The sequence below is a fragment of the Canis lupus genome, chromosome 15, assembly GCF_011100685.1.
Source record: "Canis lupus familiaris isolate Mischka breed German Shepherd chromosome 15, alternate assembly UU_Cfam_GSD_1.0, whole genome shotgun sequence".
Taxonomy (NCBI): domain Eukaryota; kingdom Metazoa; phylum Chordata; class Mammalia; order Carnivora; family Canidae; genus Canis; species Canis lupus.
In genome coordinates this window covers 46,201,764-46,229,690 of record NC_049236.1, presented here as the reverse complement: position 1 = coordinate 46,229,690, position 27,927 = coordinate 46,201,764, and the positions used below count along the sequence as shown (strand labels likewise).

The following is a 27,927-nucleotide window of genomic DNA, read 5'->3' as shown; positions in this document are numbered from 1 at the left end:
ATTGTGGTTATTCTGGCAAGAGGTGTTGGTGGCTCAGAATAGGGAAGTAGAGGCAGAGAGAGAGAAATGGTCAAATTAGGAATCTATTTTTGGGATCCCTGAGTGGCTCAGTGGTTTAGCATCTGCCTTTGGCTCAGGGTGTGATCCTGGAGTCCCGGGATTGAGTCTTGCATCGGGCTCCCTGCGTGGAGCCTGCTTCTCCCTCTGCCTATGTCTCTGCCTCTCTCTCTGTGTCTCTCATGAATAAATAAATAAAATCTTAAAAAAAAAATTAGGAATCTATTTTGAAGACAGGGCTGTCAGGATATATTGAGGCATTGATTATAGGATATAAGAGAAAGAATGGACAATGACTTCAAGGGTTTTTTTTTTTTAAGATTTTATTTATTCATGAGAGACACACAGAGAGAGGCAGAAACATAGGCAGAGAGAGAAACAGGCTCCTAACAGGGAGCCTGATGTGAGACTTGGACCCAGGTCCTGGGACAATGACCTGAGCCGAAGGCAGACGTTCAACCACTGAACCACCTGGGTGCCCCTCAAGGTTTTCATCTGGACAGCTCAAAGGATGGAGCTGTCTTTAACTGAACTTTGATGGTTAACGTTATGTGTCAACTTGACTGGCCCAAGAGACATCCAGAAAGAATGCTAGTAAGATATTACTTCTGGGTATGCCTATGAGGGTATTTCCAGAAGAGATTAACATTTGAATCAGGAGGCTGAGTAAAGCAAATCTACTTGGCATCATTTATTTATAGAGGGCCTGAAAAGAACAAAAGGGTGGAGAAAGGGTGACTTCTCTGTCTTTTCCTGACTTGTGACATCCATCTTTTCCTGCCCTTGGACTTTGGTGCTCCTAGTTCTTGGGCCTTTGGACTCTGGGACTTATACCAGCAGGCTGTTCCATGGTTCGCAGGCTTTTGGCTTCAGACTGGGAGTTATACCATTGGCTCCCCTGTTTTTCTCAAGCCTTTGGACTTGAACTGAATTATATCACTGTCTTTCCTGGTTCTCCAGCTTATAGATGGCAACTCATGGGATATTTTACCTCCATAATCATATGAGCCAATTCCCATAATAAACTTCCTCTTCTTTCTATCTAGCCATCTAGCAAGCTAGCTATCATCTATCTATCTATATATCCTGTTGGTTCTGTTTCTCTGGAGAACCTTGACTAATACACGAGCAGAGGAACAGTAGGGCAGTGCAGGTTAGAGAGATATGAGTAGCTTAGTTTTAGATATAGTATGTCTGTAGGCCATTCAGTTGGAGATGTCAAATAAGCACTTGGATATATATGAGTCTCTTCCTCCAGGTATCCACCTGATGCATTGTTTATTATCCAGCTCCCTCCTCTAGACTGCCAGCTCCATGAGAGCAGGAACTTTGCCTGTTCTGTTCATTGCTGTGTCCCCAATACCTAGAAGAATGGTGCAAAGCAGATGCTTAGTAAAATATACTGGAAAGGTGAATTAAGGAATGAATGAAAGCGTTAAGTGTTCAGTATAACAAAGTAGGTTGAGAATAGAATACAGTTAGGAAGTATCTGAAAGTAAAATGCTTGCTGGGCTCTTACTAGGGAGAGGTTAGCAATAGGCATCACGTAATCAACATTTCCTATGTAGAACTATGTAAAAATGAAGAGACACTTGCAAGGCTTCTGTAAACTTTTATTTCATACTTATGGGCCACTGCCAATGCAGGGGCCTTGGCTTCTGGCTCACTTCTACAGATTTACTTGGAAAGATGTGATAAAGGCAGAAATTGGAAATAATCCTTTTATAAACCATGGCTACTTACTGGTCCATAAACAAAATGTGCATTGAAGCCTGTGTGTTATTCAGAAACCTATGGCTTTCTGAACTTGTAAAATGCATTTTTTCATATGCAGGAGACAAACTATCTTAAAAAAGAAGACAATTGTCTAAACAAAATGATGTGAACTATGGCTTAATATTATAGGTATATATCATTGTACGTGATGCACCAGTTAAGTTATGGTATTCAACTGCTAACACGTAAAGGAGCCCTGCAATTGGATCAACTGGAACCTGATATCACTTATATGTGACCATGCTAAAATATAGCCTAACAAATCAGCTTAGCTAATGTATCATTAGCAATCTTTCTGGTGAAGTCTGATAGGAAACATCAGACCTCTTGTCAGTCTCGTCAGCATATTGAGTTGAGGGACCAGGACAATATAATACTTCAACATTTAATGACTTTTGCTCTAGCACAGGAAAAAGTACAACCCCAAATGCTGTTTTATCAGACCAACCAACCAACCAGCTAAATAAACACTATTGTTAACCCATGGCTTATCCCATTCATGCTGCCTCCCATAGTCCATTTGTAATGGTGACATGTTCACAAGAATTATGAACACAGATTAAAACTGGCTAAGGCCAGTTGTCATGATAAACAACCACTTTAGAGTGTATGCTGTGGTATGACTACAGGGCATTATTATTAGATTATATTAAGTCCATACATACCATCACACCCATGCATCTATCACGCACACAGGTACATTCCATAAAGACAATTACAGAAAAATTGGCTAAAAGAAATGTACAGTTGTTTATATATATTTATACACACACAGTTAAAGGTTTTCTGCTGTACTCACAGTCTGTAAACATCTTGGAACATGCCCAGCAAAAGTCATTGTGGGCCCTTTGAAATGGAGACCGTGTGAGGAGTGGGGGTGGGAGAGGTGCTTAGAGTCATACTGGAAACCCAGAGAAGTGAAGAACTGTAAATTCATGGTGGCATTGGGAGTAATTTTATCTCACTGACATGATAAACTCAGCTGGCCACTTTGAAATTGTTTCTTATATGGAAAAGGAAATGACCAAAAAAGTCTTAACGACAGCTAACATTTTAAGAGAAATCAAAAGAATATGAAATGATATGTATATCGTATATATGTGTGTACATATATACATACATGTATTTGTACATATATATGCATATACACACATACATGTTAGTATTACCAAAAAAAATCTCAATGAAAATTTCCAAATCTAGAAAGTATTTAGTCTTTTTATACTAGGTGTGAGTTACATGTTGATACATTCCACTGAAGTCTTGGGTATAGTTGAATGATACTTACATTTAAATTTTGGTGCCTGATACTGATTTTACATAAAATATCTAACTACATTAAAAAAGATTGGGCTTGTGAAAAATAGAACTATCTGATTCAAGCATTATTTTAAAATTTAACATAAAAATATGTTCCAGATCTCTATAATGAAACACTCTTACAAAAGAAAATACAGGTTCTTAAAAATTCTTTGAATGGCAGCTATTAAACTGCCACATGTGGATATGAGTATGTTCTTTAAGTTCCTGTATTTGTTGCAGCTTGAGAACTGATGTTTTAAAAATAAAAAAGTGACATGAAAAACATTAACCTAATTGCTCATGCTACCGTGTCTGGCCAATAAAAAAACATAGAAAACCTTGTCATAATCCCTAAATTTTCATGGTGACCAGTTCCCGTTGAACATTCTACAGAACTGCCATGGAAGCTGTTATGTACTGGAAGACTCTATTTTCATCCAAAACTAGTAAATATCCTTCTGATTTAATCGACCAGTCTTCTTTCCCCTACCAACTCCCACCATTTTTTAGTGCTGAATATAACATGCAGACTATGTAAATTAGATAAATTAAAGTAGTAAGATTCATTGAATTTGTGACTATAAACTGGTCCACCCTCCGATGTTTTGGAAAGAATTTTTCTGGGGTAGGGGTTGAGTCACAGGAGGACGGGAGAAAAGATTTCTGGAAACACAGTTGCTGTGTGATTTTTTTCTCCAATAGAATTTGAAGGAATATTGATTAATGTTTTTTAAGATGTCTAGTTTATACTGTCCTTATGGCTGCTCCTCTCTGTGTTGTGGTTGTTTTGTTCATGGTTCTTCCATTGTATGCTTGTTCCATTCATGGGGACCGAGGTCATCAGACTTTTGGACTGGTAACAGCAACAGCAGAGGCAAGACTGGAAGAAGGAATAGATTCTAAATAAAGGAGCCTACCAACCCATGTGGCACCTGCCAACAAAATCTGAGGACAGAATGTGAACCTGAATGGTAATCTAAAGTATGGAGCCTGAATTCTCTAGGTAGAAGTTAAACTGTCCATTCTAGTGATGAGAAATAGATGCCTTATTTCTTGTTTAATTTATTCACCAAATCAAAGTAGAAGGGAAGGCACTGTTGGCCCAAGGGAGCATGTCCTATAACTTGGGGTGGGCACGCGTGGAGAAGGGTCCAGAGGGGCCTGGCATTTCTGCAGTGTGAGCCACTATGTGGCTCTCTGCATTGGGCAGCTCCTCTGATGCTCCCAACAGCCTTAGGTGGTAGGTGCTATTTTCCTCATTTTATTAATGAGGACAGGAAGTCTTAGAGGGCAAATAAGCAAAATTGGAATTAGAATCCAGGACCCTCTAGATTCCCTCTGTTCTCCTGCATATGCTGCCTTTGAATGAAGATCAAAAGATATGTTTAATTTCTGAGAGTTTGTACCTTGATTTTCCCTTCCCCTGTAATTAATATGTAAATTAAATAAAATGATATTAACTCCAGATTATATGATGTATTAGTTATGACCGGCATTTTAGTCAACCCTTCTTTGGGCAGAATCTTTGTTAGAGCACATCATGACTTGTAAACATTATCACGTAGACTTCAAAAGGGTAACAACTATAACTTCCATACCAAGATTCATCGATTTGTAAGATTTTTTAGCTAATATACTGTCTCCTTCTAGATAGTCAGTTCCATGAGGGCAGCCACTGTGTTTTTCCTCTCTTCTCTATCCCTCATAATAATAATAGTAAACTCATACTGAGAGCTTAGTATTGTCTCAAGTGCTTAACATATATTAACCCATTGAATCCTACCTATTACATACAGTGATTGTCTGATCTTACAGATGATCAAACTGAGGAGCCTGGAGGGGTACCAACTGGACCCGGGTTAGGCAGTGAGTACAGAGCTGTGATGTAAATCAAGATTGTTTGCTTCTAGATCCTGCATCCTTGACCTCTATACTATAATTCCTATTATGTGCCGTAAATTGAAGTGAAACATCCTGGCCAAAGATAACAAAATCCAGTTAGGATTAACTCCATAATCATCCCAGGAACTGGAGAGTTGATACTTCAGGAAGAAGTACATGGAGCTTCTAAAGGACATGGGTTGGTTTAGCTGTAAGGAAGTTTGAAGAACAGAAGGAAACTGATTTTAAATGAAAATACATTATTTCAGATTGCCAGGGCTATCAGCATTTACTATCCTTGAAGAGGCTATTATTAAATATACTATTGTTTAGCAAGATCTCTTTTTAATGACACACTTTATGTTTTGTTGAGGCTGTGGTTAACGTCTAAGATAATGTGAGGCATGACCAGGTTGTATGTATTCTCTGGAGCCTGGACTCCATAGTTGAGCACTTCTTTTTAAAGCAGCATACTAAATTAACATAGTTCTTTTTATTGAACCTCTGAATATTGTATTGTCTGAATTGGTATTGCTTTTCTGACATTTTTTCTCATAATATAGCTTTATGCTGACAATCTGACCCTCTTTCTGGGTAACAAAATATGATTTTCACTTCTCTACTAGAATTAGCCATGCTCGTTGCCTACTCAATATATTCACTTGGTTGTCCTTAAAAAATATGTGCAAAGCAGTCTTACCTGGAAACAGTTTTTAAATTTCTTGCTTACAAAGTAGAGAGCTATTGGGTTTATACATGAATTCATGGTTGCCAAGTTAATACCGATGTAATCCATGAGCAGCAAGAAACTAGAACAAAAGAAAAGTGTGGAATAATTAGAAGACAATGTTTTTAAATCTGCTAACTAGCATTTATCCCTAGAAGAAGCATTTTTCTTGCCCGGGAGCCATTTCTTATAGGTGGCAGTCAGAATTTTTTTAAAGTGCTTGTTTAAGTGGCAGTTTCACTTCTGCAGAACATTTACTGATATTCTTGCCACTTGGTTAGCTCAAACCATCATGCACAGCCTCAGGAGGGGAGCCACAAAATTACAGATAGGGCTTGCACAAACTTTAGGATCAGTCACGGGCTATGTCAGCTAAAGAAAAATAATCAACTTTGCAGTTTTTTTTTTAATTTTATTTATTTATGATAGTCACACAGAAAGAGAGAGAGAGAGGCAGAGACACAGGCAGAGGGAGAAGCATGCACCGGGAGCCCGACGTGGGATTCAATCCTGGGTCTCCAGGATCGCGCCTGGGCCAAAGGCAGGCGCCAAACCGCTGCACCACCCAGGGATCCCTCAACTTTGCAGTTTTAATTTTCAGGCCTAACGAGACTGTAGACTTAGATGGTTTTGTAAAAGTATTATCAGTATGACAATCAGAGAAACTCTGACTTCCTAACAAGTATACAGGACCGTACCTAAGTAATTCACATCGGTTCTTGTCCATCTCATCGTACACGGTTTTCTTCAAAATACGGCTTAAGTGAAGCGGGAACCAGCAAAGAGCAAAAATTACAACCAAGCAGAAAACTGTTTTTGCCACTTCTCGACGCTAAAGGAAAGTGAGAGGGAAAAAAGTACAGTAAGTTTAGTGTTTTTCTACCAGAGGAAAGAACTATACAAAGGAAGTTGTAGATAGCAGAGAAAGAATTACTTTATAAAGAGCCAGAGCAGCATGCCTCATGGTGCCTCCCTCTCTTCACAATTTGGAGTCCAACTTTCTAATCAAGGAGTTGCTAATGATTCTTTTGGGCAGCTGCCAGGAAGGATGGTGGCCTCAAGCTGGTTATTAGGGTCAGGACAGAAGTTCGAAGTCAGGAAAATGGGAACTGGCTGTTGCTGAGCCAACACTGGGGCTGAGTGTCTGTGTGTGTGTATGTGTGTGTGTGTGTGTGTGTGTGTGTGTAAGGAGGAAAGGGCTAGCTAAAAGCCTCAATAATGCATAACTAGCATTAATGACAGCATGGCAGTCAAGGTGACTGAACCTAGCATAATAATGAACAAATCCACAAAGGTATTTGGAAAACAGAAGTAGAAAATAGAAGAGAAAAAGCCAATAGAATGTGTTTTCTCCATTTCTTGATGTTGAAGAAAGCTAGCATTGGGAGTTTTTTGCTTTTAAAATTCCTTTACTAATGACATGTAGCTTCCAAAGACATCTTGTTTGCAAACAGAGGGATGAGGGTAAAGCATTATCAGCAATGATGATTAGAAGAACTGGGACATGTTGACCCTGGACTGACTTCTATTTGAAGGTTTACATACTTGAGAGTTTGTGTAGGACCAGAAAAATCATAGGTTAGGAATTATCTGCAACCAGACCAGTCATTTGTGTGCATCATGCTTGACTACTACAATGCATGCATTTGAAAGCCTAACTAGGAACATAAAATGCAACTTATCTGTAACTGGGATCAGTTAATGTCAAAATAAAATTGATTGAAAACAGGATTTGGAAGGGAAATGCTGGTTCAACCCAAAGCATATAGCATTAAGTATGGGAAGCCTGCAATAAACCCACATGATTAATAGAGCCATTTAAAAAGATTTCAAGGCAGTTGTCACAAATTGCTGCTCTAGCCCAAAGGACTGGATTTTTTATTTTAATCTTTCAGAGTTATTGGGTGGGATAGCTGGGCTATGGCTTCAGAGAACATACAAGCTGAGCAATGATTGAGAAAATAAAGAGTTCCAATCTGTAGGAACAGAGGATCATTTTAAAGGGTCCTTTTGTGCTGAAAGACACTGAAAAGACAATATGACCAGAAAAAGAGAAAAGGAGGGGACTGGGGGAGAGGTGATTCCCCTTGAGTACATCCTCAAAGAGGATGATCCTTCAAAAAGTAATATTAATATGTTGCCATGGTGGTCTGGTATTTGCCTAACCAATATCTATTCTCCTGTTTTCCTTACTATCAGTCAGATCCTTGATTTTGTTACTGCAGCAGGGGAGTTTAGGCTAATCATCTGTGCATGGCCACCTGACAGTCTGACCACTGAGATCAAGCAGAAATTGTTGTGTGAGGTTTCTGGAAAAGCTACTAAACAGTGGAGGATATTCCTCTGATGCACACACACTAATGTGTTCTATATTCTTTCCCTTTTTGCTGCCTGGAAATCTGATATAAAGGTAGAGCTGTAGCTTCTGTCTTCCAAAATTAAAGGACAAGTCAGCAAAACAGCAGAGCCCTCGCTTCTGGGTCCCTTGAGCACTGAACCAGTGACATCTGATTTTTTTTTTTTTTTTTGCTGTGAGAGAAAGAAGAAACCTCTACTTGTTTTACTCAATGTTATTTTGGGTTTTCCACTACCAGTATCCAAACACAAACCCTAACTGATCAAAGTTGTTGTCAGAATAATGAAGAGAAATTTGAGAAAACCACTCAGAAAGCAAAAAGGAGAGCCATATATATAGTCCACATAGAGCTGTATAGTCATATAGTCCATATAGAGCCATATAGTCCAAGGGTGACAGGGCCTTTCCCTGTGAGCTTAGGTCCCCACAGCCCCAATGGAAGGCCATCCAGCCAGGCTTGCTCTCCTGCTGTTAGAATGTGTTACAGCTTCGGGTATGACACTAGGCAATGCCTCATAGGATGAAGACTTCGGTTTTAATCTCCATTTCGATAATCAACTGTATAGGGACGCCTGTCCTGTCTATAAGACAGGGTGCTTGGAAGAATCAAATAAGCAGATGATATGCTCTTCAGAGACAAATTTTTGTCTTCACATTGTAAATGTGAAGCAGCATCCTGTTATTATTGCAACCAGTCCCTATTTAATTATTTTCAGAGCAGGTAACTTTTATAGCTTAAACAGGCTCAATCATGGTACTAATGAAAAATTCAACACTGAAAAACATTAGTTTTATTTTTTGCAAATCTATTCTGACTAATTACCTCCCCTGTAGGAGAGGCAATAATTGCTTGATATATTTCACATCTGGAGCACTTGAAACATTCATGCCTGGACAAAGTCATACTAAATTTTCTCAATATGATTTTTCAGTTAAATTTTAATAAAAGATAATAGCTACGATTTGTATGGCATGTTAGATTTTACAAAGTACACATATGCACTTAATTCCTTTATTTCTGTGGTAATATCAATTCATATACTATTATGCCCAATTTACAGATAAGAAGCTGAAGCTCAGAAAAATTAGTACAGTATCTGAAAGGAGTCATGATGAAGAATGGTGCTTGTGTATGGCAACTGTATAGGGCAGATTTACAGGTGCCATCAACAACTCATTAACTTTTGGTGTGGTTGTGTGTTCTTATATACTCTGCTGAGACTGAGAACTTACCTGTAGTTCTAGTTTTACTCTTTGAATTAATACATGTCAAATATTTTCTGGGTACTTACTATGAGTTGGGATCTAGGCACTAGAGGCACTGTACATGCATTAAGTAATTGCCTTGATGTATTATTTTATACATTTAATTTTGTAAGACTTAAAATTGAACCAATATTTGTATAGAAAGATGCAGGCATTATTATAGACGTTTTATGAAGAACTAGAGGTTCAGAGAGATTAAGCAATTTGCCCAACATCACAGAGCCAGCACGTATAAGTGTAAAGATTTTTCCTCTAAAGCCATGGGTGTATCTGTTCTGTTTGCTACCTGGGAGGGGGGTGTGGGAACCAAGATCAGCTTCCTACTGATATGTACAATTTGGGGACTCTCCAAAATTTGACCTCTTTTTCTGTAGTCAATCCCATTTCCTATCATAAGTCTTACCTTAGATGTTTCTCTAATGAGTTTGATCTCTTTTTCCCACTCCCCAAATGCATGGTGCCTATGCCATGTCCTAACTGGACTCTTGTCCACCTGAAATGCCCTGTCTTCTTCCCCATCAAACCCATTTATCCTTTATGAACAGTTCAGTCTCTCTGACAAGTGTCTCTGTGACTTTGTGTTACATTTTCCTTGGTTTTCCAAGACATAGGCTACTGTTACCATACCCTGTGATTCTGTTTTCCAATTGTTTCATGTTCGTATTTTATTTGCACAGCAAGACTGCAAAGCCTGCTTGGGGAGAAAGTCATATGCCTCCTTGTATTATGGCACAGTTCCAAGCCCAATTCAATTCACAGACACACAAACACACATGTTTAATATACTCTTGGCAAACTAAGAGAATAGTTGATCTCTATTTAGCCCTGCCTCCAGGGCCACCTGTTATACAAGCAGGCTCTCCATATTCATAAAATAAATTTCTAATATTATAACTATAAAGAAAACGGTTATAAGACACTATTTTTATTTTTATTTTTATTTTTAGGAAACCACAGTAAATCTGCCAAACCCAGTATTTAATATGGGCTTTCTGTTGTCTGGGACAAATCAGTCATGGCCAAATTTTCACGATCTTACTAGATTTACCTGTTTAAGGTGTTCACTGAGTGCAATTCTCAAGCTGCCATTTCTTCTATTTAACATCTCACAGGTCATAAGGGTATAGAAGATTGCAGTGCACACCAAAGGCATACAGAAATAGAACCCAAAGAGCCACCAGTCCTTTACATCTTGGTAAAACTGTAGGTGAAGAAAAGGGAGAGAAAAGAGGGGCATTATATCTAAATTTACTGGGCAGTGCCTCTAGTAGCTTCAAAATCTTCATGCTTGCGGGTCTGTTTCTATGTTCACGCTCTCTGGTTGTGGCAAAGGGCTTGTGGGTGATGCTCAATACTCAGTTAATCTGGAAGCTCCAAAAATTATCCTGGATTTGTAAAAGCACCCAAAGACATTGCACTTAAAAATAAATTATCCCGACAAAGATACTTTTTATAAACCAAAGCTGGTTTTAATTATACAATGGGAGAGCCCTAATCAAGAAAAAGAATTCCCTTCTAAAACTCATAAAGCAGGATTTTGAGATACACAGAATATGTATTTATCTTTTCTTATTGATGAGCCTCAAAATTTTGCTAGTGCCTGGTTTCCTTTGGACTCTTGTGGTTAAGCGTACTTTCTGTGAATTTTGTTTGGCAATAGCGAAGGTTATGAATGGCTTATCTGTGTAGCTTTGGTAACTGGGAGTTAACCCTTTGCCTGGTATGCCTGCTATGTGACCTCACACCCAGCCAGTTTGAGCCATCAATAACCATGCCCTTTCTCACTCTTTGAATACTTACCACCTGGAAACTATTGAAGCAGAGTATCTTATCTGCAGGCATAGTTAGCATTATCTCCCTGTGGGCAGGATTTGTAAATAGGAGGATTATTCAGTTTTATGTCTTTTTAAAGGAGAAAATTTAGTGCCCTATAAAAATGGAAATTATATCTACATTCTTCCTCCTGCTAAATTAATCACCAACTTAGAAATGCTTTCCTTATGCTTTTTCTCCAGATTGTTTATTTACGAAGGATAATGCAGTCTCCTGTATCATCTCAGTTCCCACAGTAAAAAATAATCATGCTGCTCTGTGAAAAACTGGACAGTTGCTGAATATAGAAAGAGGCCCAGTAGGCTACATTTGTAACATGTCTATTAAAATAATCTATAAATGGTTCCTGAAGAAAAAAAGTTCTAGGCAGAGGTTCTTAACTGCTCTTATGCCATGGATCCCTTTGGATGTCTGGACTGTAATCCTTCCTGTGAATAACACTTCTCTATGCATAAGATAAAATAAGATTACAGTGGTAACCAATTACATTGAAACACAGCTATTGAAATATTAAAAAGAAAATTCTGATATGGTAATATAGGTGTTTATTAACAAATTAAATTAAACATTTAATGGAGGTTCTAATAACCATCATAAGTTGAAACAATGATGAGCATAAATGATATTTCAAGATTATCCGATTTTTGTGATATGAAAGTGTCTATTATTTCTATTAGTGGAAACAAAATGGTCCTGTTAAATATGATTGTGCTTTGTTGCCTACATTCATAATAGGAGGAAATGATAAATTTCAGTCAGAAGTTAGTGAAAATAAATATGTAATTTCTTTTCCATTTAAGTTCATAGACCCCTGAATTCTATTCGAAGGTTAGTGCAGACTACTAAGGGAGTTGGTTTACTCAGATGTGTTCATATAAATTTCCCCCTCTCCGCATCACACTATAGAAAGATTTTAGTACTGAAGTCAAAAACTAAAAACCAAAAAACAGACAAAAACCCAACTCTTTAAGTGCACACAAACACTCCTTTGAGCACTCCCTTCACTTGTACCCCTGTCTTCCAGATGCACTGCTGACCTGGTGTGAATGCCCCAGAAGCAGCTGCAGAGGGCCTGGAAGCTGACCCCCGAGGGGTCTGGCGGGAGTCCCCTGCCCCCTCCATGGCAGAGGCCTGTAGAGAAAGGGGTCACACATTTCTTTTGAACTAATGTCATCAGCCAGGGTATGGAGGGACCGCCCTCTCGTCTAAAGCTAGAGCAAAGCTGAGGAGGAAAGAATGGAACACAAACTGGGGAATAAAATGAGGGAAAAAAAAGAACAGGAGGAGAAAAAGAATCTTAAAATTTCTGACTTGAAATTGAGTATAGAAAGTGATCAGTTTAAACTCACATCTTTTACTGAAACCGCCCACAGTAGCCAGCCAGCCTTTGCTTGCCCGCTCTATAAGGGACACTCAGTTAGCCAAAGAGCCCATTTCAGTTCATCTAGTTTGAATGATTAGTAAGCTCCTTTCCATATTGAGCCTCTTCTCTCCAACACTTCATTTAGTCAGGAGTATCCAGATTGATTATTCTCACTGTCCAAATTCTAATAATCTCCTATTATCTACTTTGTTTTTTCACTATGGAGATTGACTTAATAAAAAGGTCAGTAGATAAACAGAATACCTTAATTTTAACATTGCCAGTGTGGCAGTTTTCATGAGCACTTTAAATTTTATTTTATTTTATTTTTTAAAAGATTTTATTTATTTATTCATGAGATAGAGAGAAAGAGAGAGAGAGAGAGAGAGAGAGAGGCAGAGACACAGGCAGAGGGAGACGCAGGCTCCATGCAGGAAGCCCGATGTGGGACTCGACCCCATGACTCCAGGATCACGCCCTGAGCTGAAGGCAGATGTGCTTAACTGCTAAGCCACCAAGCCACCCAGGCATCCCAGCACTTTAAATTTTAAAATACGAATTTCCAAATAGGAAAACTGGTCAAATGTAAAAACACTAATTTTGTGAATTTTCCAAGTTAGGAAAACATACCTGAAAATGTCTGTAAATGATTAAATGTGGAATCTGAGCTGCATGAAACCTACATCAAAGCACTAAATTATGCTGATTTAAGAGAAGTAGTTATCCATTTGGTTTTTCTCCTCAGTCCACATTTGACTAGTTTGGCAAAGGAAATATGCATTTTCAACATGTTTTCCAATACACTTAGTTATATAATTAAACTTTACAGAGAAACATTAAGGTGATCAGGTGTATTAAACAATAACTGATTTTTTAAAATTTATTCATAGAGACAGAGAGAGGGAGAGAGAGAGAGAGAGAGAGAGAGAGCAGGCACCATGCAGAGAGCCTGACGTGGGACTGGATCCAGGGTCTCCTGGATCATGCCCTGGACTGCAGGCAGCGCTAAACTGCTGTGCCACCGGGGCTGCCCAAACAATAGCTGATTTTGTTAAACTAAAACACCTTTTAAAAAGTTCTGCAAATTTATATTATTTGTATATTACATGTAGAATTTGTACTACTATAAGTACATGTAATTATGGCTTCCTACTTAAAGTCAATAAATCTATCTTCTAAAAAATGTGAGCAATGTGCATTTCACCAAGTAGTATAAAATACATATCAGCATACCTGCCGGATGGACATTGTTGTGCTGTTTGATTTATTTATTTATTTATTTATTTATTTATTTATTTATTTATTTATTATTTAATTTTATTTAAAAATTTTTTTTAAAGATTTTATTTATTCATGATAGACATAAAGAGAGAGAGAGAGAAAGAGAGAGAGAGAGAGAGAGAGAGGCAGAGACACAGGCAGAGGGAGAAGCAGGCTCCATGCCAGGAGCCCGACATGTGACTCGATCCTGGGACTCCAGGATTGTGCCCTGGGCCAAAGGCAGGCGCCAAACTGCTGAGCCACCCAGGGATCCCCTGTATTATTTATTATAAAAACAAATAGCACATCTATCTTTTTTTCTGAGTAAGTTTGTTTCAGTATATGTGCTATTGAAGTGAACACTGAGTAGCTTGTTTCAGATTCTGAGTTGTTTGATGTAGAACAACAATTGTGTCTACAATTGTGCTATAAAAGTGAAAAATAGTTTTCTTTTTTTTAAGATGTTATCTATTTATCCATAAGAGACAAACAGAGAGACGCAGAGACAGGCAGGGGGAGAAGCAGGCTTTCTGCAGGTAGTGTGATGCAGAACTCGATCCTGGGACCCTGGGATGACAACCTGAGCCAGAGGCAGATGCCGAACCACTGAACCACCCAGTGGGGTCTTGTTTTATTCAAGAAGCTAAACTCTCCTGTAACATGTACTTTTCATGCAGCTAAAGATTACATGCCTGAATTAAGAGGAGTAAACCCCATTGGGCATTGTCGAAATACCAAGTCTTGGTGATGGTAAAGTATAAATGAAGACCTCCTCTTCCCGCCATTTAATTCCCTTTATACTTTCCGTACCTCCATGAATTTTGATGTGGCATTGAGCATACAGGTTTTGTGCTGTTCACCCTTATATTCAAAGGGCACCATGACGAAACCGATAGCTTCAGGGATGGCCAGGATAAAAGAAAGAATCCAGATGGAGACTATCTCAATAGCAGTGATCAAGGGAATCCCAATTCCCTGGACACGACTCCAGGAGGCAACTGCTCTGTACCTGAAAAAAAAAAAAAAAAAAAAAAAAAAAAAGGATTGTGGTGGTGGAACACAGCCATTAGGAAATTTAAAATTTATTTCAATTGAAGAAACTAGAAATGCTGGGAAGATCTTCCCCTTGGGCAGTGGCAAATCATTGGCTTTTTAGGAACTTTCTTTGAGTTCTGATATGAAAAATAAGTGGAACCGTTAAGAATTCTACCCCTTTGAGAATCAGTTGCCCAGCAGGCCTAAGTTTGGATCTTCAATTGGAGTTCAGCAAAATCTGGTGACAGTTTATAATGTAGTAGAATCAGAGAGATTTGCTCATGTTTTTTTTTTTTTTTTAAGCTGGGGGAAAAAAACTGAATGATTGAAAGAGTAGTGAAAGCTTCTGTTACTTGTTAAAGTAATATCTTATTCTTCCTTTATATATTCAAAAAGAAACTTGAGGGAAGTAGATGGGGGATGGGCTAGATGGGTGATGGGTATTAAGAAGGGCACTTTTTGTGATGAGCACTGGATGTTGTATGTAAGTGATGAACCACTGAGTTCTACTCCAGAAACAACATTGCACTGTATGTACGTTAACTAACTAGAATTTAAATAAAAAAAAAGAAAACTTGAAACATTATCTATGAGGTGGATCTAGATATCTTTAACTGTATAGTAACCATTGGTAACCCATCATCTTCTCTTTTTTTTCTACTCTCACTGTATACCTGGCAGAGTGGGCTTATACCAGGTGACAGTTTTAGTAGGTAAATATTTCTGGTAAATATCAAAGAATGACTATATCTCTTCCATTATGGTCCTGTGCTAGAATAGATAAAATGGAGTTAAAGATACTTTGATTCCTAATCTTTGGGGTTTACAACCTAATAGAAAAGAACAGTTTATACAAAAATATAAAACATAAATGTAACAGAACAATTAGGTCAATCAAAAAACAAACTGGTTTAACAAATTGTTTATTTTTTACTTCAATATTTTTTTGTGATAATAATCACATTTTGATGTTAAGTCTAAGTAAAGTTTGGTTTCAGAAATTCTGCTTTGACCTGATGTTATGGTCTGGTGCTAACTACTTTTAGATCTACTATTAAGATGGGACCTGTGACGTGGTATGGTATTTTTGTGGCTTCATTCTTGGAATGTTTTTTGCTGTTGTAATGGAAAGGAAACATTCTCCTTTTATAGCTTTCATTAGATAGTGCCAGAAGAAGACTGTAAAATAGACCAAGGTAGTGGGGAAAGGTGCACATGGGTTTGTAGGATGTGTGACTTAGTGTCAAAGATTTGTCAGGACAAAGCCAGGACAAGCTGTCCCTATCACTTCTATTTAGTGTTCGGTCTCAGTAAACCTATTAAAACACAAGTCTTAGGAATTATGCTACCTTGTTCTTCACTATAGGTTAGAACCTATAGTTTTGGTATGCATGATGATGCCACAGGGCATAGATATAGCATGATTTGCTGGAGAAATGTATTTTGCAAAAGATTTTGAGGGTAAATAAGATTGTTGTACAATAGAATCTTTTTTTTTTTTTTTACAATAAGAATCTTTAAAAAGAGTCCAGATGAGTTCAGAATAGAATAAAATACAGCTATGCAAACAGACCAAGAAAATCCTCTCACACTATAGCCAAGGTTGCATTTGCAGATTTATGGTTATTTCCAGTGGGATAAAGATTGCTATTTATTTTGCTTTTCATTTCTGTTTACTTTTCTTTGTTGCCTTATTAGAATGGCAGCCTGATGTCCAGTAAAAGCTAAAAGGAATGGAGACAGGATGTCTATATCCTGAGGCTGTCAATGAATTATATCTATTTCTTTTCCCTCTTCTCTTAGATCAACTATTAGGAAAGGTGATTTAAATAAAATGCTTTATCTCCTAAGGAAGTAAGAAAGCCAGATTTCTTAGGAAGGACTGGAATAGAAGGTGGTTTGAGTAAGAAAATGTGGTCAACATGTTCTTATAATGAATACATTCACAGAGCAGCTTCATTTTACAATGTGCCACGAGTTTTCCCAGAATACCACACATCTATAATCTAATGTAAATTCAACATTTCTAAATAAATAGAAGTGATTTTTAGTGTGTTGTATAGCAAACCCATATGACCGAGAATTATATTATTTTTCATTTGTAAGCACATTGATTTTGATAACATTTCCATGAGATGAGACAACAACCAAAAGAGCAATTAGAAACAATCATTTGTGGTGATGGAGGTGGGGAAATGTATGGAAAATAAGAAATACTGGAATGTTCCAAAAATGATTTCTATTTCGAATATTATGATACAACATACATATATGCAAATATGTTATCCTTACTAGGTGTGATTAGAAATATCCTTCAATGGAGTTGGTGTATACATATGACATCCTCACTTGCCATAGAAATTCTGCAAGTGCAGAATCAACCACTAACAACTGATATTCCAGAAATGATGTCTCCTTTTTGAAATGCCTTCTTCACTTGGCTTCTACTACATTCTCCTGGATTTTCTTCAGCTGATAAGACTGGCCACTCCATCTCATCTCCTTGGCTGGATCCTGCTCAAGTCTCAAACTCTTAGCATTGGATTCCTTCTTAGTCTTTGGATCTCTTTTCCATTCTATTGACACAGTTTCTTTTAGTGATCCATCCAGTCCATGGCTTCAATATCATTTAAAATTTCTATATACTGATAATTAATTCCCAAATTTGTAACTCTAGTCTCAAACCTCATCTCTAGTTCCAGACTTGTCTATTCAACTGCTTAACTGAGATGGCCACTTGATATCCAGTAGGCATTGGGACTCACCCAAGGCAGACTCCTGGTCCTCTTCCATGACCCCCTCTATCTTACCGTCTCTCCTGTCTTTACCATCTCAGACCCAGAATTTGAAGTTAGCTTTCACTCCTCTTTTTCTCTTCATTACCACAAATCCAATTCTTTAGCAAACCCTGTAACTTCTTCCTTTCACCATACATCCAAATGCAGCCACCTCTCACCATCTCTCCTGTGACCCTCCCACCTGGATTATTATAGTAGCTTCCGAACTGGTCTCCCTGCATCCACGTTGTCCTACTGTACTCTACCCTAAACACAGCAGCCAGAGTGAGCCTGTTAGCTCGTTAAGTCCATCATGTCATCCCTCTGTTCAAATATCTCAGTGGCTTCCCACCCCAGTGAGGATGCCTGCTGGTGTCCTCAGAGCTGCTTCCTCGTCTCCTTCTTTGTTCAGTTATATCTTTCCACAGGGTCTTCCCTGAATGTGCTGTTTGAAATTGCTAGAATCCCCTCCACTCTTACTTTGACCTGCTCACTCCAATTTATTTTTCTCCATAGTACTTACTACCATGTGACCAATAGAATATTTTATTTGTTCTGTTTATTGCCTATGTCCACCCTTTCTTTACAATGGAAGCTCCATGAGGGCAGATGTTTTACATGTTGGTCATAATACATAGAACAATAGGTGCCAAATCAGTATCTGTTGAAGTAAGTGTCTCTGCTTCCTGGCCCTGCATCATTCAAGCATTATCTTATAGTTCAAGCTATCCCTGACTAGGCAACAGATAAAAAGCTAATACTTTTAGAATCCTGGCATCAAATAATTAAAAAACCACGAGGGATCCTTGGGTGGCTCTTTCTCCCCTTCATGTTCTACTAGTTGGGAGCCTGATGATTGGAGTCGTACTATATCCTCCAGTCTCCTGTGAATGTGGGGAGCCTGGACCAGGGCTCTGTTGTGCCAGCTCCCAGGGGAGTCTTTTCCCATGACATCACCTTGTACCCTGTCATGTGATATGCCAAAATAAAAGTATAAATTACATGTTTTATTTATGTAAAGATGTTTGTTACTGTATGTGTCTATAAATAGATTTTTATATGTTTTCAAGGCCAAAGACATTTAATGCATGTTCTTGAACTTCTGAGGTATGGTCTAGGAGGGGGTCACTAAATTTTAAACTATTTATTACTGAATGTGCTTTAAAACAACATAAAATAAAACAAATTCAAAAGATACTACTTCAACAAAGTTTATTTTTATTTCTTCTTCACCCATTTCTATTCTCATAAGCATAATCTAGGTATATTACAATCATATCAATTACAATTTTAATTTTAGTTTTATCCAGTTTTCATTGTAAAAAATGCCCCTAGGGGCACCTGGGTGGCAGTCGGTTAAACATCTGACTCTTGATTTTGGCTCAGATCATGATCTCAGAGTTCTGGGATCCAGCCCCATGTCAGCTCCATGCTCAGCAGGGAGTCTGCTTGAGATTCTTTCCCTCCCTCTTTGTCCCTCCCCCTGCTTATGCTCTCTCCTTCTCAAATAAATAAATAAATCCTTTAAAAAAATGCCCTTATGCTTCTACAGAAGCATGGCATTTATTAACTTAATAGCTACACAATATAACTGGATATTGATATAGTTAACTTAAGTATTTCTCCTAAATTCACATCAATTCTAGGGTTTCAAGGATGTGAATAACACATCTATAAATATGTTTGTACACATAATTTTTTTCTTTTTTTGAATGATTTTCCTAGATTAATTATCTTGAGTGGGATTATCGAATCAAGAGAACAAAAAGGTAACTGAAGTACTTTAAAAAAGTTTCTATCAAGTGTCCACCAATACTTGCCTACATTGGAATTTATTATTTTTCCTTCACTTATGCCATTTCCATTAAGCAAAGCTGCTTGTATCCTTACCTATGCACATTTTTAACTAACAGCAGGTGCAATCATTTATAATGTTTGTTTATGTCTTTTATGTGATAGACAAACCAACTGCCATACAGAGGTTTGGAGGCAAAATGCCAGCAGGAAGAATTTTACAGAGAAAGCAGGCATGGTGGATTAAAAGACAGTAGTGAGTTCTTTCACATTTCTTCAACTGAGTCTTTCAATTGGGCTGGCCTGTGACTACTTGGACCGACTCAGTAGAGCTGGAAAGATGCTTTATGGGTTTCAGTCCTGGCCTCTGAGCAGAGCAGCAGCTCCACCCTGGAGCCTTACGCCTGCCTCAGACAACATGTTGAGAGGTGCTAACTCCAGAAGAGGGAGTTAGGCTCCGCAGAGCTCAGACTTACCACTGTTCTTGCCAATGGGATAGTCATGTGTCTTGGTCTCAAGAGCCAAGCTTAGCCACAAGCTGAAATCCACCAAAATACCCACTCGAAGTGACAAGCTGCAGAAGAATTGCCCAAATTCCTACCCTACCATATGGTAAGATAATAAAATGGTGGTTGTTTTAAGTTTTGGGGTAGATTGGTATCAAAGAAAAATAAGGTAGCGAAATTAACCAGTCGCTTGATCTTGTCAATGGAATTAAGATAAAAGAACAGGTAACTATGTGCAATGGAGCACAGGCCCCAAATGAGATCCCGAGTTGCCTTACAGTCAGGGTTTGGCTTTGTCTCTGTCCTGTCCCTGGGTTCTCTGTTCTGGCTCCGCTATTCTTTCATGTCTTCCTTATTGTCATGCAGCAAAAGGAAATCCTAACACTGGGAGAATAAGGAGAAACCAAGTTTGACTCTAAAAATGAAGTTTTCCAGAAAACCACTGTCATGTCTCTGGATTTAGGATAAACCTTTGAGAACATCGTAGAGACCACTGAGCAATTATTTGAAATGCTGGGATGAACTGATACTGGCTTTTGAGTCTGAGGCTTATCAAACAAAACTGTCTTTTTAATGGGTCTCTGCAACTTTTCCAGGTATCTGATTATACATCATTGCTGGAGCAGTTGTTAAAAGAGTTTTATCTTTTTACAGCCTCCTTCCCCAGGCAGTTTTTAACTACAAGTTAGATCTGTACTCAGACCGTTTTTTTACTGGTCTGACCCCGTCATTTTCCACTTTAAACATGACAGTTAACTTTACAAAGAACAGCACTGAATTCCCCTCCCATTCTGCCCCTTCTTTTTTTTTCCCCCCCAAGAAAACCTAAAGTAACGTGAAGTGTGTCACTTATGGCATGCAAAAATAAGTATTTTAATTGTTGGTAATAGCGGGTTATTCTTATTTTATTGGGAAAAATTTATTTATGTTAGAAGTGTATTGCTTTAGCATTAAAAAAAATTTCACTGATAAAGCTGAAATTTCACTGAATAGGGATCAAAATTGTTTATAAATTTCCTCAGTCTTTTCTGAAATTCCTGTTTTATCATTTTCTTTCTTAAAGATTTTATTTATTTGAGAGAGAGAGAGAGAGAGAGAGAACACACGGAGGGGCAGAGGGAGAGTGAGAAGCAGACTCTCCTCGGAGCAGGGAGCCTGATGCAGGGCTCCATCCCAGGACCCTGGGATCATGACCTGAGCAGAAGGTAGATGCTTAACTGACTGAGCCACCCAGGTGCCCTGTTTTACTTTTTCCTTAAGTGATGATGCCGAGTCAAAAATCAGTAAAAGTTAGATTTGAGGAGGAATCAGTGAGAAGATAGAGCAGAGGCAAGTCCATAGTTGATTTAACAATGAAAGCTCCTTTTTTCCAGGACAGTCATGGGCATCCTATTACTCTCTTGTTAACCTTATTCAGATTAAAAGCTGAAATGGGACAGTTAGATTTTTTGTTTCATTTTTCAGTATTCCATATTCATTGAATAACCAATAAAGTAATAAAGAAATTATATAGAACTTGGATATATAGTTTCTCTCAAAAGTAACAACTCTGAAATGAGAGATAATTATATTTAAAATATATTTTAAAAAAATCATGGGAACTCTTCCTGAACCGTATTGATTCATCCAGCTCAGAAGAGGAAGGCAGGGATTCCCAAACTGCAATTGTTTAGTAACAGGCTCCAATTTCCCTCTTGTTTATTTTTATTTTTTTAAAGACTGGATTTTCTAAAATAAATAAGTAAATAAATAAAGAGGGATTGTCTTATTTTTAGTAGAATATAATGCAACCAAACCAAGACTCAAAGCAAATGGTATCTTATCTTCTGGAGTTAAGTGTTAATGATTCATTCTCTAGTGTGAAAGCTTTTGAAATAGAACTATGTCAAAATAGATTCCCTACATTCAGGTCCCAAAGTTTAGAGTCAGCACCAACTGAAATGTAAAAATAACAGAGAATGGACCCAGGCAACAAAGAATGTTGAATTTATTACCAAGGAAAACCTTCTGAATTAAGGCAAATTTTTGTGGGAGTAGAATTTTAAAATGGCTCATCATCTTGATCTAAAACTGAGCCCAAGTCTTAATGAAATAGACACTTGATGCCATTTTTTCCTTTTTCAAAGGAAGAACATTTCATCAAATATATAACTGATAAATCATGATTGAACATTTAGTTCATTTTTCTCCATGCATGAGACAGGAGTGGGGAGTGGTGATGAGGTGAGGTGAACATACACCTGACGTGGGAACCTATGACCAAATCCCTCCATCCCTTCCACGCCCAACCCACTCCATGACAGGTAGAGTTTCTACTGTGGAGAAATTGTGCAAAATGGTTCATTGAGATTCCTCCAAGGATGAAAGAGAGGGCAGAGGGTTTTGACAATTTAGATTATTTAGGAATCCCTAAATAGGTAGCCTAAATACCCTCATTATGTATTTCCTTCTCCCTTGTCCTCAGGTTGGTATCTTCACAAGTGTGAAGACTCCTAAGGGACAATAGCCAGGCCTAATTCTTAACATCTGTCCATCATCCCCTTCCTGCCTGAACCCCTGTGAAACTAAATTATGAATTATATTTCTCAATCTAGGGATAATTTATTATGAAGTATGTTACTAAGGAATAGGTGCCTTAAAATTTTTTTTGGCAAATAATTTAGTACATAGACTTCTATAAAATATTAAAAGGGACCACCATACCCAGGCCACATAATACGATTCACAAAATATATTCTGAATTTTGTAACAAGAAAATATATCACAAGGATGACAATTTGCCTACATTGCTTACCAAACCAAGCAAATTCTTTCTTCTCTCTTTTTAAAGCATTTATTTATTTATTTATTTTTATTGGGGTATAATTGACACAAAACATTATATTAGTTTCAGGTGTACAACACAATGATTCAGTATTTGTGTATGTTGTGAAATGATCACCAAAATAATCATTAATATCCCTTACCACACATGGTTACAGAATTGTGTGTGTGATGAGGACTTTGGAGATTTACTTCCTTAGCAATTTTGAAATATGTATTACAGTATTAACTAGAGTCATCATGCTGCACAACACATCCCATGACATTTATTTTAAAACTGGTAGTTTGTACCTTTTGACCTCCCCCACAGCCATTTTGCCCCCACCACCCTGCCTTTTGGCAACCACTAATCTGTATCTATGAGCTTGTTTTTTGCTTTGTTTTGCTCGTTTTGTTATTTAGATTCTACATATAAATGAGATCATAAGTATTTGTCTTTCTCTGTCTCACTTACTTAACATATGTCCTCAAAGACCATCCATGTTGTCACAAATGGCAAGATCCATTCTTTCTTACACCTGAATAATATTCCATTGTTTATATATACCACATCTTCTCTATCCATTCATCCATGGATAGACACTTGAGTTTTTTCCACATTTTGGCTATTATGAATAATGTGGCAATAAACATAGGGCTGCATGTATCTTTTCAAATTAGTGTCTTCATTTTCTTTGGATAAATACCCAGAAGTGGAATGATTAGATCATATGGTAAATCTATTTTTAACTTTTTTGAGGAACTTCCTACTGTTTTCCACAGTGGCTACACCAGTTTGCATTCCCACCAACACTGCACAGGGTTCCTTTTTTTCTGCATCCTCGCCAATACCTGTTGTCTCTTGTCTTTTTGATACTAACCATCCTGACAGGAGTGAGGTGTTATTTCATCGTGGTTTTGATTTGCATTTCCTGATGATGAGTTCTTTCTTCTCTTTTGGGTTCTCTTTTTATCAATGCCTCTCAGGGAATTATACTTGAATGTCTTAAAAATATTTTATTATTTATAGGGAACAAGAATTGTCCTAGTCTCATTCTGTTTCTCATTCTTTTTTGTCATATCCTGATCTTACTTGGCTTATGGCTTTTGGCTGGATGTTTCCTCAGAGGTGTAATATTCTTTTAGGATGCTGGGTTCCTCTTTCCCAGAGCTTATTATCATCCTGGTTTTTAAAGCCTTTGGGCAAAGTTTAATTTTTTAATAAAGTGGTATTTTCTCAAATATGATGGTGTTATTGTAAAGGCAACAAAAGGGATAAGGGTAACTCTGGGCTGGGCATGTACATGTATTTCTCCATGTACACGAGCTTTTGTGTTCATGTTTATGTGCCTGTATATGCCTGAGCTTTAGAGATCCTGTCCATAGAAAATTAGTCTTGCTATGGAACACAGCTCATAGGAATAAGCTGCATAAATGAGAAAAATAAAATCTATAAAACGGCATAGAGTGAATAAGGAAAATGGTTAGTAGCTTAAAAAGGAAACATACTTTCAGAGTTTTTTTTTTTTTTCTACTCATAGGAGAACATTTTAAACACCCATCACCCCATCCCTAGATATAACTACTACTAATATTGGTCATGTTTCCTTCAAGGAATTTTATATTCATATACCTACACATGTCAACTATATTTAACCTCCTGATCCACTGGCCTAATATGGGGCAATAAAATTGCTGTATTTTCCTGTAAATAATCTTGTAAAGCACCTCTTTGTGCATGAAGTCTCTGTTCAAATTTTGGATTGTTTTCCTAGAATCAATCCTAAAAATTGTCATTATTGGGTCAGAAGGCAAAAAGCATTTGTAGCATTTTATCTTCCTGAAGGGCTGTTTAAATCTCTACTCCCACCAGATATTGAGAAACATGTTCTTAATTAGAATTTCTTTGATTATATGAACATCCTTCATATGTTAATTAGTCATTTAAATGTCTTCTTTGGTATTTTTATATTCATGCTCTTTTTATATGGAAGTCTTATGATTTTAATTATTATTTGTATGGCCTCTTTAATTACCAAGAATGTTAACATGTTGTAGCTTTTGTAACAGGTATTTGCTGCAAATATTTCCCCCAGCTTCTTACTTTATTTGTTTTTTTAAATTTATGAATGTTTGATCTTCATGTTTTAAAATATTATGTCCTGAAATCCTTTTATAATTATATTCAGAATTTCTATCATCTTTTTGAAGGATCACTTTTTAAGTGATCAAAGAGATATTAGTCTGTTTTCTTCTATATGGCTTGAGTTTTTACATGCTGGAGAATAGTGGTTTACAAGGCAGACCACTTACAATTGATTACTGGCTCCGACATTTGGTTGCCAAGTGGCCTTGGTTATCCTCTTCCAACCTTGGCTCCCTCATCTGTAAAGCGAGGGTCATTACAGTACCATCACAAGGTGGTGTCATAAGGACTAAGGACAATAACTTCTGTAAAATATTTTTAACAGGGCTCAGTACATACTAAGACTCAATGAGTGGTAATTATTATAAATATTATTATTGATACATAGTAAATGAAAAGACTTTAACATGCTTTTTTCCCCAGATGGCTAAATGGCACTATTTATTGATGATCTTTCCTTTTCCCATTGTAGTCAAAGTGACGTGCCTATATTACATTCTCATATACTATAACACCTGTTTTTGGCTTTCCCATTTATTTCTCAGTATATTTATATGTATGTGCCATATATATATATATATATTTTTTTCTTTAGATGAGGGAGAGGGAACAGAGAGAGGGGCAGAGGGAGAGAGAAACCCAAGCAGGCTCCATGCACAGCGCAGAGCCCAGTGCAAGGCTCCACCCCATGAGATCATGACCTGAGCTGAAATCCAGAGTCAGGCACGTAACTGACTGAGCCACCCAGGTACCCCTGTGCCATACTGTTTAAAATACTATAGCTTTATAATATTTAACACTATTATATAGAAAGAGTATGCATTTAGGAAACATATTTTTTTAACTATCATAATTATTTAATTTATTTTCCCCACATGGATTTTAGAGTTATAATTAAAAATTTAATTGGATATTGTAATAAGAATACATAGCTACATCTCTAAATATACAACTTGATAAATACAGGAAAAATTTTACACATGGGACGCCTGGGTGGCTCAGTGGTATAGCGCCTACCTTTGGCCCAGGGAGAGATCCCAGGTCCTGGGATTGAGTCCCACATCGGGCTCCCTGCATGGAGCCTGCTTCTTCCTCTGCCTGTGTCTCTGCCTCTCACTCTGTGTCTCTCACGAATAAATAATAAAATCTTTAAAAAAAAGTGTCTAAAAAATTTTTACACATTATTAGTAATGTCACAGACATAATTTAAATGCTTTTTTTTTTTTTTTAGATACTACAACACTTGAGTACATTTCCAAGATGAAATGGTGTTATTGGGATGCTGGGAATAAGAAGAGTAGAGTGAGAATTCATTAGTGAATAAAATTCAGATTATAAATGCTTACTCAGTTTTTTAGGACATGGCCACAAGTAACATAGTCTATTATTTCATCAAATGGAAATGATACAGTGGCCACTTACACTAAGTAAATGTGTTAAAACAGCAGCCCTCACTGTCTGATATGATGCAGAAGAAAAGTATACAGACCGCAGATTTTCCTTGGAACTACCGAGTATCCTACTACTGAGGGGGAAATGCTCTCCGATCTTTGTGTTTACCACTGCAGTGGCAGCATTTTTGTCAACGGCATCACTACATTTTAAACTGCTAAAGAAAGTTTTTGTGTGTTGTCATTTCAGCAATACACTTTTTTTTTTTGCAATACACTTATTTTTAATAACACTGCTAAACATTTTGTTTTATGCTTCAGTTACTACAGGCATACATTCATGACAAGGATGCCATTATAATTTTCACCTACTAATGGAATGAATAGTTTTATGCTTTAACAATAACAATTTGGCCCCCAAATTATTTGCAGATGATAAATAACAGAATGTCTGTAAAGACTTCAATGTTCTTTAAGAAAGGGAGTCTTTTATTTCTATGATGATGGGACTCAGGTGTTTTGACAGAATGATTGCCAGAGTGTGAGAGAGAAAAGGGAAACCTCTTCCAAAGGGTAGTAAATCAATTAAATAGGACATTAAAGAACAATTTGCATAGGACAATAGTCAATATAAAGGAACACCACAGAATGTGTTATAAAGATCCTAACTTCATTCTTTATAGTTCCTGCTGTCAAAGTTAGGAGGTGCAGAAAATACCATCTAGAAGGACTCCTTTAGAGAAGACCTTGACAGCCCTGTTTGGGGAGAATTCTAGAAAGACTTAGAGATACTTTTTTTTTTTTTAAGATTTTATTTATTTGACAGAGAGAGAGCACAAGCAGAGGGAGTGGCAGAAGCAGGCTTCCCACTGAGCAGGGAGCCTGACATAGGGCTCGATCCTAAGACCCTGGGATCATGACCTGAGCTAAAGGCAGACGATTAACCGACTGAGCCACACAGGTGCCCCAAAACTTAGTGATACTTGATGGGGTTTCCAGAATCTGATCAAGGAGTGCTTCTGTTGTTGCCCTCTTTTTAAAAATTATAAAAAGTTTCAGGCATTCAAAGACACATAGAGAAGAATATAACAATATTATATATTCACACTCAGTTCAGGTAATCAAGTATTATACATATAATTGAATGGTATCTTCTTTTTCCTAATGAGGAATCTATCATTGAAAATATAGGACTTGCATGTCCTAAAATCTCCTTTTCCAAAGTTCTTTCCATCTAATATGTTCATTTTTCCTTTGTTGCCATTGGGTGCCAAATGGCTATAACTGGCAAAATGCTCTAGATACAAATTACCTGAGCTAAAAGATGGTTGATGATTAGCAAATGTGTAAAGTGATTCTAAACAGTAGGGCTAGATTGTTAATATTTTAATTCACTTGAAACTAATTAACAACTGTCCTGGACACCAACTGTCCTGGACACCAACTCTCAAGGCTCCTTGACTTCTCTTTTTGAGAAAAATGCTTTTCTAAACCTAATAAGAGTAGAGGGAAAGAACCACGAGTTACCTGTCAACACTGAGAGCGCAGAGATTGAGGACGGTGATCCCCACCGAGGACTTTTGCAAAAAGGGGAACAGTTTGCAAAGAAATACGCCAAAGTCATTGTGATCAAAAGGCCAGCGCCCCGCCAGAAG

The 27,927-nt window shown here is 37.5% G+C and overlaps 1 protein-coding gene across 1 annotated transcript in view; it reads right to left on the bottom strand.

Annotated features, from left to right (window-relative positions):
• Positions 1–3,874: 3,874 nt before the first annotated feature.
• Positions 3,875–27,927, bottom strand: part of EDNRA (endothelin receptor type A) — a 50,783-nt gene continuing 26,730 nt past the window's right edge. Inside the window, 6 exon segments of the mRNA NM_001031632.1 lie at positions 3,875–4,015; positions 5,717–5,825; positions 6,442–6,575; positions 10,414–10,566; positions 14,632–14,830; positions 27,800–27,927. Of these exon segments, the coding sequence (NP_001026802.1) occupies positions 3,875–4,015; positions 5,717–5,825; positions 6,442–6,575; positions 10,414–10,566; positions 14,632–14,830; positions 27,800–27,927 (864 nt within the window).